This window comes from Pipra filicauda, unplaced genomic scaffold (genome assembly GCF_003945595.2).
Source record: "Pipra filicauda isolate LSUMZ 115617 unplaced genomic scaffold, ASM394559v2 scaffold526_size363937_pilon, whole genome shotgun sequence".
Classification (NCBI taxonomy): domain Eukaryota; kingdom Metazoa; phylum Chordata; class Aves; order Passeriformes; family Pipridae; genus Pipra; species Pipra filicauda.
Window position 1 is genome coordinate 93,058 of NW_024104672.1, and position 12,552 is coordinate 105,609.

General features: G+C 39.1%; 1 protein-coding gene across 7 annotated transcripts in view; it reads left to right on the forward strand.

The window, feature by feature from the left end:
* Positions 1-12,552, forward strand: part of KIAA0319 (KIAA0319 ortholog) — a 58,252-nt gene that overhangs the window by 40,959 nt on the left and 4,741 nt on the right. For 5 of the 7 annotated variants that reach the window (XM_027734139.2, XM_027734140.2, XM_027734138.2 and 2 more), the window contains 9 exons: positions 988-1,120; positions 1,982-2,130; positions 4,193-4,344; positions 5,468-5,606; positions 6,760-6,919; positions 8,214-8,356; positions 8,951-9,073; positions 10,472-10,562; positions 12,080-12,171. In XM_027734139.2, the coding sequence (XP_027589940.2) occupies positions 988-1,120; positions 1,982-2,130; positions 4,193-4,344; positions 5,468-5,606; positions 6,760-6,919; positions 8,214-8,356; positions 8,951-9,073; positions 10,472-10,562; positions 12,080-12,171 (1,182 nt within the window). The remainder of the gene's footprint in view (positions 1-987; positions 1,121-1,981; positions 2,131-4,192; positions 4,345-5,467; positions 5,607-6,759; positions 6,920-8,213; positions 8,357-8,950; positions 9,074-10,471; positions 10,563-12,079; positions 12,172-12,552) is intronic. The other 2 variants (XM_027734142.2, XR_003543197.2) reach the window with 2 other exon arrangements.

Here is a 12,552-nt window from a genome sequence, read left to right on the forward strand (position 1 = left end):
GCAAGAGTCCTTGTGTGATTTGAATTCTCACCAGAATTACATTGTGCTTTCTAAGGAAAAGTGTCAAGCAAGGAGTTTTCAAAAGCTGTATCTTTCAAATGCTTGTTTAGTTTTGGGAGCCAAGAGATGAATGAGCGCAAATGGTCCAGGCCTCATGAGATTTTTTTTTTTAATACCTTTTCTTTTTGTAACATGTTTGCCTACTACATCCAAAGTGTTCTTTTCTGCCAATGTGAAGGTTTCACATTCCACCACGGGGCAATGTTTTATCTTCCTTTTGTTGCTTAATAAATATCTTTTTTGTAGATGATCTCTTCCGGCACAACTTTACAGTGGGCATTTACTGCAGAAATCAAGAACGTAAATTGGAAGTACAGTGTGTGGTGGTGCCTTTAAGACCTGCTATAGTGTGGAGCTAGAAAGATGCTATTGCTGAAGTCAGGCCTAAAGGCAAATAAATACCCAGGAAAGTGGCAGCATTGCTAGTTTTACCATGCCACAAAAGCAGAGGCTGAAAACAGAATAACAGGTTACATGTTTTTGCACTAAATCTTCAAAGGGTCTGAACTGGCATTAAGTTGGTGGCGTCGTGCTGACCTTGAGCAGCAGAAAACACAGGTCAGTATCTTCTTTGAGGGCAAAGAACCAAGTGAGAGGTTTTGAAAGAGATGGAGCAGTAGGACCATGAGAATACCCCACCACTCCTGTTATGTAACATTTCATATAATGCACTGAGCATGCAGCAAAATTTTTGGGAGTGTGACTGTGCCTGCAGTGCAAAGGGGAAGTATTTGCTGTGGTATTTGGCTTGTTGCAGAGCTGATCTCTGCTACCTGCTGGCTCGTGCATGTTATACTTGTGATTTGTGCCTTTAGAGCCAATATATCAATTCTTTAATAAAATATTCTGTGTAAAATCTTCCCTCTGATTGGAAAGGCTTGCCAGTGACTACATAGCAAATGTCATACACTAAATATTATTTTGCAGAAAATAACAGTCCTCCAGTAGCAGTGGCTGGCCCTGACAAAGAATTGACCTTCCCAGTAGAAAGTGCTACACTGGATGGAAGCAAAAGCCAAGATGACCAAGGCATTGTCTTCTATCATTGGGAAAATATCAGGTATCTAGAGATTTTACTAATCTCCAATAAAATAGAGAACAAAGTGAAAGTGTTTAGAGTCTCTTATGCAGTTGTGTTGGGTGATGCACTGTTTGGGAATTGCTTTCGGGACCTTCCCACTTGGGTGGTAATAGGGTAAGAAATAGTAATTTTAAGTTCAACTTGAAAAGCTTAGGCAACCTCTGTGTATGTTTTGCAATGTGTCATTTTGAGGCCTACTTTTATAAAATTAAGAAAAAATGACAGGAATTTCTGTGTCTCCTGTTTAAAAAGAAAGCAGCAGGCTTGGGTACCCCCCTGTAATATACGAAGTTTTCCCATTAGTGCTTAGATGAACAAGAGTTTCTCAGTTACTTGTTTTTTGAATAATAAAGTAAATTGACAGTCACTTTATCCTGAACTTTCAGTAATGACTGACTAAAGCAGTCTTGAGTGATGATTGAAAATGTTCTACAAAAGTTTGTATGTTTATGTGCAAATCTATCTGATCCTTAATAAAAGGACAAGCTATTAGCTCATGCAAGCATCATACCTCATACAGGAAGAGGTCTGCTGGCAGCCAGTACATATTGTGAGTGGCTCTTAGAGCAATATCATCTGCATGCTCCCATGGAATAGTATAGTGGTGAGATTGAACTTTTGGGGTGCATTTTCTACTCTTTTTATAACTGGGTATGTGGTGCTTGCGTGCTTTGAATGCCTCGAAAAAATGCATTTATGCATTCTCTGAACTAAACTAGCGTCTCATATAGTTCTTTAGCCATCAGTGCTATAAAATAAAAGCAAATGGCATGAGCAGTGCTGCCGAACAAATGTTTGGCTGGCTATGCAGGATTATTTTTCTGACATGTTTTGTTTCAGTGGACCAAGCTCTGTACAGATGGAAAATGATGACAAAGCAATAGCAACTGTGACGGGTCTTCAAGTTGGTACCTATCGCTTCAGGCTGACTGTGAAAGACCAGCAGGGCTTAAGCAGTGCATCTGTGCTGTCTATAACTGTGAAGGAAGGTAAGCCTCGAAGGCAGGGAAGCCTTGTTTCTGTGTCTTAGGATATGGTGGGCAGCTTGCCAGTTAATGCAATTGCTGACAGAATGTAAAGGAAATCAGAACAGTTATAATATATTTGTTGTCGTATTTCGAGGGTGTTCAGTAAGATTTGTCTGCTGTTCTGTAATAAAGTAGTATTGTAAGTGACTGGCAGAATTAATTTTGTTTGCTGCAAGATATTTTAAAGTTCAATATATGCAAAATTATTTGTAATAAAAATGTTCCAAATTAATATTGTTGACAGTGATATGTTTACATCACTAAGAAGATACATTTTTATTTTATTTTTGAAGTTATGCTTTGAGCAGAAAAGCAGTTTTACTGTGGATTTTCAGTAACCTCCAAGAAGCGACATCTCAGTGAACCTATCTCCACTTAAAAATTTAGTAGTAAGAGACCTGGTTTTTGGTTTGGTTTTTTTTGTTGTTGGGGTTTTTTTTTGTTTGTTTGTTTGTTTTTGGTTTTTTTTGTTTGTTTGTTTGTTTTGGTTTTTTTTTGTTGTTTTGTTTTGGGGGTTTTTTTGTGGTTTTTTTTTGTTTGTTTTTTTTTGTTTGGTTTTTTTTTGTTTGTTTGTTTTTTTGTTTTTTTGGGTTTTTTTTAGAGAGAGGAAAACAGCTGCTGTGGTGTGGGGTTTTGGTGATTTGGGGTCTTTGTGTGTTTTTTTCCCCAACATGCATGTGGTGGAAGAGGCTTTAGGATAATGATAGAATCATAGACTATTTTGGGTTGGAAGGGACCATAAAGATCATCTAGTCCCAACCATCTTGCTGTGGGCTGGGATACCTTCCATGAGACCAGGTTGCTCAAAGCCCTGTTCAGCCTGGCCTTGAACACTTCCAGGGTTGTGCTCTCTTCAGCAATAGCCCAGGATATGGTTGGCTTTCTTGGCTGCAAGTGGACATTGCTGGATCATTTTGAACTTCTTGTCAGCCAACACCCCCAAGTCTTTCTCCTCAGAGCTGCTCTCAGTCCATTCTCTGCCCAACTTGCACTTGAGCTTGGGATTGCCCTGACCTTTGTGCCTCTTCAAGAAGAAGCTGGACTTTGTTTTACCCATATGCATCATTGCTTGAACCATTTCAGAGTTTCATTTAGGTGTTTAATTAGAAATACGTGGCAACAGCTCTGCCCAAATGTGTTTTATGGTCTCATTTGTGGTGTGAAGTGTAGCCACAGTATGTTTTGTCTACAGTCACAGGTTCAGTATTAAAAAGACTTAGTTTTCCAATAACCAAGTTTAGTCAACTGCTTTTATTTGAAAGAGACAAATCCCTTGTATCACAGAAAACTCTCTGCTGTTCTAAAGAATAGAGTTATAGCCAAGGCCCTTGAGATGTGCCCAATATTGAATTATTTATCTCCAACTAATTATGTCCAGTGAGGTATTTCACTCAGCCCCACAGGTTACTGGATCTCTCTCTTATCAGTTGTGTTCTAAAGAAAAGTCAGTGATGTCTGGTTTCTGGAAAGAGAGCATGTTTCTGTTTCTCTGGCTTTTTTTTTTTGCCATGTGCCCAATGTGTGCCTTAATCTCACTGCTAGTGGTAAGCAGTGAGAACTAGATTTACCCTTAAATTTCCTGATTGCCTAAATACAGGCATTATGAAGATATAAGTTCTTGCACAAGCTTCTACTGGATAATAAGTGATTCTCCAGATGGAAATATCCCAGCATGGTGACCTCATGCTGGGCCTTGTTTCTAAGTAGGTAGAAAATTTTTTTGTTTGACTGAGAAGATCTGATGCTTAAGTTATTGTGAGACTCTAAATAGAATATCCCACAATTCTTTTTGAAAAAGATCTTTCTCCTCATGGTGCAGCTGTGCTTTTGTTAGACTGTAATAATTCTGAAGCCAAATTTTGTATACCCACTCATCCTTTCCCTGTAGCTTTAACATGAGGTTGTGTTGTTATTGTCTGTAATTATCAGGTAAAGAATTGGAGTGTGGGTGTATTGGCAATGACAGGTCACATTTCTCATGTTTTGAAAGCAAATCCTTATGCTCCACTATTTTTGTGGCTAGAAAACAACAGTCCACCTCGGGCGCACGCTGGTGGGAAACATGTTCTCGTGCTTCCAAATAACTCTGTTACCTTGGATGGCTCAAGATCTGCTGATGACCAGGGGATTGTGTCATATTTGTGGATTCGGGACGGTCAAAGCCCAGCAGCTGGGGTGAGTTTCTTGAGGGTTGTAATGAGTCAAATTCTGCTTTTGTTATTCATGTAATGTCATTGCAGCCAGGAGAGCAGGTGTGACTCATAAGATGCTGTGATGTATGGTGTTCTGGTTTGTCTCCCCTGCTCTCTCTAATGCTGTAGTTCAAGGGGGTTGTGATATTTTCAGTACAGCTAGAGAAGATGATAGCTAAGGAAGAGCACTGCAGCAATGTGGACTTAGTTGGGAAAGACTTGAGACAGAAGAATAAAGCTGTGTCTCAGAGTAATTGCTGATAGTATCAAGCTAATGTGTTAGAGAGAAAAATCATCTGAAATCCAGCTGTTCCAGAGGAGTAAGGATCTGAGAGAACAAGAAGTACTGATAAAGACTAAGGGATCATGTCTGATACCAGATGAGGTAAAACTTGCAGTTTAAGATAAAAATGGTATTTGATGCTAGATGTGTAGATACCTTGCTTGGCAGACCATGGTGAATAGCCTGGGTCATTAGGGCAGAGGAGTCTGCTCTCTGAGAGAGGCAGAAAGCAGAAATACCTCATGATAAACTGAAATTTATATGTCCTACTAAACCTGGGATAACTTGTTTTCCCTATCTCACAAAGTGTTGTGGACAGTTCTTTGCACTCAGGAAGATACTGAAAAATCAGCAAGTGCTGAGAGAGGAGAAACAGCAAAATCCAAACAAAGCTTCTTGAGGCAATTCACATGAGTGTGTAAGGATTGAAGAGGCTTAGCTTAAATACAGCTGGCAGAGTTGATAGTTGAAAATACATGAACTCGGAGGAAAGGAAATTAAGAGTTAAAAAAGCAGAACTAAGGATAGTGGTATAAAATAGAGAAATAATAATGTAACTGTCTCGAATTTTCAAGCAAATGAGTTCTTCAGATTTTCAGCTGTTCTTTCTGGGGTATTTTTAATGAAAATATCCATACTGTGCAGACATCCTCATTAACTTTCACTTCCAAACTGTCCTTACTCTGCTATAAACTATGGGTAGGTCACATTTGTCCGGAAAGTCAAAGCAAGAACTCACACTGTCGTACCGGATAGCCGACTTGATAGTCAAACCTGCAGCTTTCCCTTAGGGTGTAATTATTCCAGTACCTTTTTTTTGCAGGATGTGATCCATGGCTCGGACCACGAGGCAGTACTGCAGCTAACTAATCTGGTGGAAGGAACCTATACTTTCCACTTGAAAGTGACGGATGCTAAAGGAGACTCAGATGTTGATTCAGCAACTGTTGAAGTGCGGCCTGGTATGAGAATTAAAAGGTCATCGATACGTTGTGAATACCACATCTTTGTTCTCCTTTTCACTTATTTATTTAGATGTTGACAAGATTCTCTCAAAGCAAACAGGTCTTTCTCTTCCTACCTTATTGTTCTCTGAATAGGCCTGAGTGTGTTAGAAGTTGACATGTCAGGATTCTTAACTGCTACAATCACCTTAGTGGGAGCATCAATAAATGAAAATTATACTTTCTAGTTAATATTTTCATTAGGCTTTTATTCCTCTTCATTCATTGTAGGTTTTTGTTTCTTTTTTTCTGACTGTAATCTGTTTGGCCAGTAGAAAGAGATGGGAGCTAAACATTAAGTCTAGGTACAAATGCTGCAGATGTGTGTTTGATGATTGATAGTGTGGCTTTATGTCTGTTTTTCTTCTTTCCTCCTGAAGGAAAAAAGCAGTCCTCAGAGAATGTTAGGGAGACGTAAACTGTCTTTTCATGGTTTGATATTGCTTGTATTATAGACTTGTTTTCAAATGCAGGATGAATAGCTATATGATGGAAGTCGAAGCTTCAGTTTTTTTGCTTGTCTGACTCCTGGGCAGTGATTTTCTGTTCCTCACTTTATTGTTGAATGTAGTCATAATAATTGGGTCGTGATTCTCACTGGATAACTGTGAAGTTTCTTTTCTTTGCAAGGCACTCTAGAAGTCCAGTTACTATTTAACAGAACCCTCAGTTTGTAAGAGTAAACATATCTGATATTTCTCAGATTTGCCATTCTCAGACATACAAGTTCATCTTTGGCTCTCTTTTCCTGAGTGATAACCAGCAGTAAATAAGTAGCAGGGAACTCAGTAATTAGACTCACCTAATGCTTACCTCTGACTTTAAGGGGAGCAGAAGTTGCTATTCTGCACAGAAATATGTAAATGCTGAACTGAAGTGCACCCTGAAGTACTCTTATTTCAATTGATGAGATTGGTTTGTTTCAGAGGGAATGTGACAATATAGGCTAAGTACTTTTTTAAGAACATGAAAGAGTTGGCTTTTCAGTGATACAGGTCTTATACAGGAAAATATAGTATTAATAAATACTTTCAAGTACTGCATGTTGTCTTCAGTTGGTACTGAAATATTTGCCAGGCTCTGAAAGAATAGTATGTTCTTCTTCTGTCAGATCCCAAAAGGAATGGTCTGGTGGAGCTGATTCTGCAGGTTGGAGTGGGACAGCTGAGTGAACAGCAGAAGGACACTCTGGTGAGACAGCTGGCTGTATTGCTGAATGTTTTGGATTCAGATATCAAAGTTCAGAAGATACAAGCCTACTCAGATATAAGGTACAAAGATATCCTCCTGTACCTGAAAGATTTGTGATTTTCTTTGCCTCTTTCACAGCTCATAATTAGTTGCAAAATAATCTTTTGTAAGATGACAAAAAATGCTGTACTTCTCAACAGAATGTACTTTAAGAGGTGAATGTCTTCTGCGGTAGAAAATCGATGAAATAAGCTCTGTGGAGGTCTAGAACTGAAGTATTTTGTTTAAAAAAAAATCAAACTTTTTCTGTATAGATTTTTTTATTTTTTTCCTTTAGAGAAAGTGCATGGATATATATTTCAGTGTCTTTGTTCCCTAAAGTGCTGCTATTTTTTCAAAATGCTGGACAGAGCGAAACAGAGAGACTTTCTCACAGTGAAGCAAGTATTGTATTTCAAAATAAGGTTCCAACTCTATTTGATCAAACCATTTTGTTTCTACTTCTTCTCTAAGGTTTCGATATTTTTAATATTTTATAATCATTTTCCCAGGTGACTGGTAATGAAAACCCATTTTTTGCAGAGGAAACTCCACAGTGGGTACTCCTACATGTGGCATTTTACTTTGAAGTAGAAATACCCTCTCCACCTGCTGTAGAGAGCTAGAGATGGCTGTGCATGCCCACAGAACCCAACTCATGTTGACATGAGTTACCTTTAAATTCCTTCCTGTTAACTACTTGGCAATTTAAAGCCCATTTTGGTGTTTATTTAGCTCTAGGGGAACCTCTTAAAATTTAAAAACACAGTTTGGAAAATCTACCATTTATAGCTATGATATTTTTAATAACAGCGTTTTAAATTAAAATGTTCCCTGAAGTGTCTGATACAGGATGAGATCAACACCACCCAACTTGTAAGTTGTGGATGATGGGGGAAGAGGGCTTCCATATGAAGTCTCTGTATCCCTTGCTTCTGAGCTTTTTCTCCTATTTAATTCGGTTTCCTAAAGTTAGTGAAATTGCTTCAGAGCACTTTATGACAGGTTCTGCATGAGGGTGGAGAAAGCAAAATGTATATGTACTTCTTAAAGCAGAAGTCAGGAGGACCAAGAAGGGAATTACATTTGCTGTTGTCCTCACATTTCTTCTGTGAAACTGAGAAGCCAAAGAACTGCTGGTGCTCCAAGCTCAGAATGAAGTCTGTGTCATTTGAATGGAGTTGACTGATCCATGGACAGAATTCCCAAATCTTTATCAGTGGTGACATTTGCTTTCCAGAAACAAAACTAAAGGCTATATATGCCTTTATACTTTTATTACTGAATGCCTGACAAAAGTGATCTTTGACAGCAGTCATGACCTTCTTTCTGCAGCACCGCAGTTGTGTTCTACGTGCAGAACGGGCATCCTTCCACGGTGATCAAGGCATCAGATGTCTCAAGAACTCTGCACGTGCAGCTCTTGAAACAGAAGGCTGACTTCCTGCTCTTTAAAGTCCTGCGAGTTGACACGGCTGGTGTGTTTTGTACCGTGCTTGCTCATCTTGGAACTCTGCATGCATTTGGCTAACACAGTGCCTGGAAACAGTGCATGAAGGCCTTCTGTCTGCCATCTGGTGTCTGGGCTTGGGTGTAGCTTTCCAAAAGATAATGTTGAAGACAATACTTAAAATGTTTCATGATTTGTGGAAAACTGGTGCCAGTTACTTGTGTTCTTTTAAAAGACATCATCTGTGACAGCAGGCAAAAGTACATCTTAATCTGGTCTGCATCAGGAAGGCCTGGAGAATGAGGATAAGGATACCTTACATAACATCTTTTCTTGGAAGATGGGCAAAATTCAGTATAGCCATAATATAGATATGTTTCATGTCTCTGGTTCCTTCAGAGCTTATAGTGTTCAGTAAATAGGCTGGTAACCTAATTTGTTCTTGTCTGCAAGTATCAGGCAGAATGGTCGGGTGACTGCTGTGTTATAACCTAGTCTTCTAATATTTTCAATATAGATAGGCCACTAGGGTTTCTTATAATGAATTGATGCTTTCGCCCAAAAAGGATGCATGACAAGTTGTCCATTTACACAAGTGACCCACGTTTGGTTTTGTTTGTAGCCTGTCTTTTGAAATGCTCTGGACATGGGCACTGTGACCCCATAACAAAGCGCTGCATTTGCTACCAGCTGTGGATGGAAAACTTGATACATCGTTATCTAAATGATGGAGAGAGTAATTGTGGTGAGTTTGGTGTTGTGGAATGTATTTTAAGAGTAACTCGTAGTCTTGCGACTGTTGATTATTTGCTCTCAGAATGGGGAATACTTAGGAGGTAGATGTTGAGGGAGGACTAAAACGGTCTCTGTTTTCCGGCCCAGCAGTACATTTCTGTAGAAAGATATTTGAATAATTTCCTGAAATTACAATGTCTTGGCAGTAGTAGCCTTTATTTAAAATATTTTAAAAGTTTAAATTTTAAAAAGAATCACTATCTGATGAAAAATATGTGAAAATTTTCTCACGGGAGAGAAATTTTGCAACAATTTGGGGCCAGTTGGAGGGATTGTTGAATAACATGGGCACTGGAAAGCCTTTGAGTAGGAGTGTTGCAAAGCTGTAAAAGAGACAGCAACTTAGATTCTCTGAGTGGGTGGTTGATGCTTCTGTGCCAGAAGTGTGATCTGATCTAAGCAAAGAAGACATCAGTGTTCTGGACTGACCAATATTGTCACCTTTAGAACCTCATTTTCTTAGCATGATTAATTCCACTGTTTCTTTCAGTTTGCCTGTTGCTTCTAGGAGACGCAATTTAGGTTCACCAGCATCATCCTGTCTATATTCTATGGCACATCTAATTTATCAGCTTAAATTCTCTATTTCAAAAAACTAAAATTTAAATTTAATTTGTCTTCTACTTAAGTTGAAATAAAGCTCAACTCTCTAAGTACTGTGCAGGCTTGGAGACATTTGCTGAGCAATGCACTAGTCTTCAAGTAAATCTATAAACGCTCATAAGGAGCTTAGTACAAGCCATTAAGTAACCATGGGCTATGTAGTAAACAAAGACTTAATGACAACCCAAAGAGGGTGCTAGGTTTTAAGCCTGAGGCTAGGACCTCCTGCAGCCCTGCTGTGCTATTCCATAGTGTAATAATAACACTGAAAATAGTGATCATACACATGTTGGAGTTCACATTATTGCACATCTCTCTATATCCTTCTGTTTTCATGGATTTATAAATGTAAGTATGCAGGTAGAAAGATCTATCTCTATTCAGCTGCTTTTTTTAAAGCACTACTGCTCTTTTAAAGCCAGACCTAGAGTACACCTATGTTTATTTCAGTTAGAGAATGATAACTGAGGTGGTAGCCATGCCCCTTTGCAGGACTTTCAGTACTCACATAGACTTCAGAAATCTTTGGATGGTAAAAGATATTAGAGTGGAAGAAAATTTTCTAACATGCACTTTCAGTCTTAAAGCTTAAGAGTTTTTAGGAATTCTTCTGAGAATATGAATGTGCTGAGTTTTCCTAACTTCCTGTTGGCACTCCCCATTTCTCAGAATTGGTTATTTTAATAGGGTTTGTATTAGAAATTATTCATGACTTTACAAAGCACCGTTGTGTTTCTTTTTTCAGAGTGGAGTATACTCTATGTGACTGTATCTGTTTTTATTTTGATTGTGGTCATGGTAGGGCTTGCCTGGTTCTGCATCTGCTGCTGCAAGAGGTACATGATTTGTGTTTCTTTTTGATGGGGTATATGCAAAAACTGCCATATTTTAGTCCAGTCCTTAGCACTAAACCAGTGAATTCTTTTCAGACATGTGAGGAGCTTCCTGTAGCTGTTTCTGTAGAGACACGCTTTTGTTGAAAAAAAGAGTATCCATTTGTGTCTCTGTGCTCCTCTACATTAAAAAAACCAAAAAGCTAATGTTGCAGTATCATTCGTATGAAGTGATAATTAATGTCAAAATGCTGAGAGTATACTGCAGATCTTCACAGTCTCCAAGTCCTCCAGGTACTCTATGCTAACAAAAAAGAGGCACACCCTGAAGGTCACTCACTGATAATGGAATGTTCTAGGCCATGGGAAAGGATCTGCTCCCAGTCTGCTCTTTCCCCTGGACAGGAAGGGTGGGTAGGTGGGCTGCATGTGGCTAACAGGCAAGGAGTACTCCAGCGATCTCAGTTATGCAGACATCTTGCTTCCTCTTTCCTTAAACAATTCTATCTACTACTGTATGTTGTTTCCCTTTCTGCCCTCCCTCCAGTCTTTGCCGGTGAGCTGATAAGAAATTCTCTTTCAAGTGACAGGCCCCTGCAAGTTCTGTCACTAGAGCAAGTGTTTCTGCTGCAGCCCAAATGGCTCAGCAAATAGATAGCTTGTTCAGGTGTTAGTAAAAATAAAATGCTGTCAAAATCTTTCCATATTTTCAACTTTTTGCAGTATATAAAGGATGTGTGGGAGTTGATGCCGATTTCTTTTTGTGGTTGAAGGAACAGTGCTGTTAGTAGAAAACTTTAGATAGTAAAGTGTGTCCCACTCCACCCCCACACTGTGGAGCCTCACAGGCTTGTGTAGATTTGATGATAAAGGGATTCTTTATTAGTTCAGCTGCTTTTGTCCTTTGTCCTCATGTTGCTTGTGCCAGAGAGTCAGGGCTGGTTGATACAGATCCATGTGAAAAAGGGGAAGGAAATGCTGCACAGGACAGAATGGCAAGAGATTCCCTTTGCTTTGGGGAAACTACAGGGAAAAGTACACTGTAGTCCTAAGATTTGACTGGAGTTTTGGAGGTTTTAAAGACTTTGAGTTGCCAAATGAATTCTATTTTTTTTTTTAGAAGACCATAGAGGGGAGGCCAAGCGGCTGGCTGTTGCTGTAATGTTGTCTGAGCAGTAAAGTGGCTTCACTGTGAACTGTAGGGCAAATGAATATATGTCTGCCTTGTCTGTAGTAACTATGTTGAAACTGAACAAACTGAACCCCTGTGGCCTAGGAAAGCAAATGAATTTGTCTTACTTTCTTCATCTTTGTATATCAGAGAGAAAATAAACTATGCTGTCTTGTCCAGATTGTACAGTTGCTTTATGCAGGTATAAACTGGAACAACTATTTTAAAGTGGAGGTGAGAAAGTACAGTGACACTGTGTATATCAGGGTATATAGCTATGTGTATCAAAAGGACCAGATTTATGTGTGTACATGAGAATTACATGTCTTTGTGGTAACTTCCTTTCTAGCAGAAAGAGGACAAAGATAAGAAGGAAAACAAAATATACCATCCTAGATAACATAGATGAGCAGGAGAGAATGGAACTACGACCCAAATACGGTAAGTGCTATATGATAAACTGTGAACTCATCCACCGAGCGTACAGTCAATGTGTCTGAATTCACAGCTGTAGTCAGGAGGAGCCCAGAAGCTGGCCTAAAAGTCTGGAAATGGCAGAGTCAGACAATGGAGTGGCTAGAGGGGAATTGCTTCATTTCTTGTATGAAGCCTTGGGCTCAGCCACTGCTCTGAGCTTCTTAGTTAATCTTAATTTAGAACATTTTATTGTCCCACAGACATTCTCTATGTAACTTTTTCTCCTCTGCACATGCTTTAATTTGGAGCTGTTTTTATTGCTGCCCAGCAGTTCCTTCCTGACCTATAAGTGCCCTGTTAAACCTCAGTAGACTTCAGCTGCTGTTTACATATATTTTGATTTCC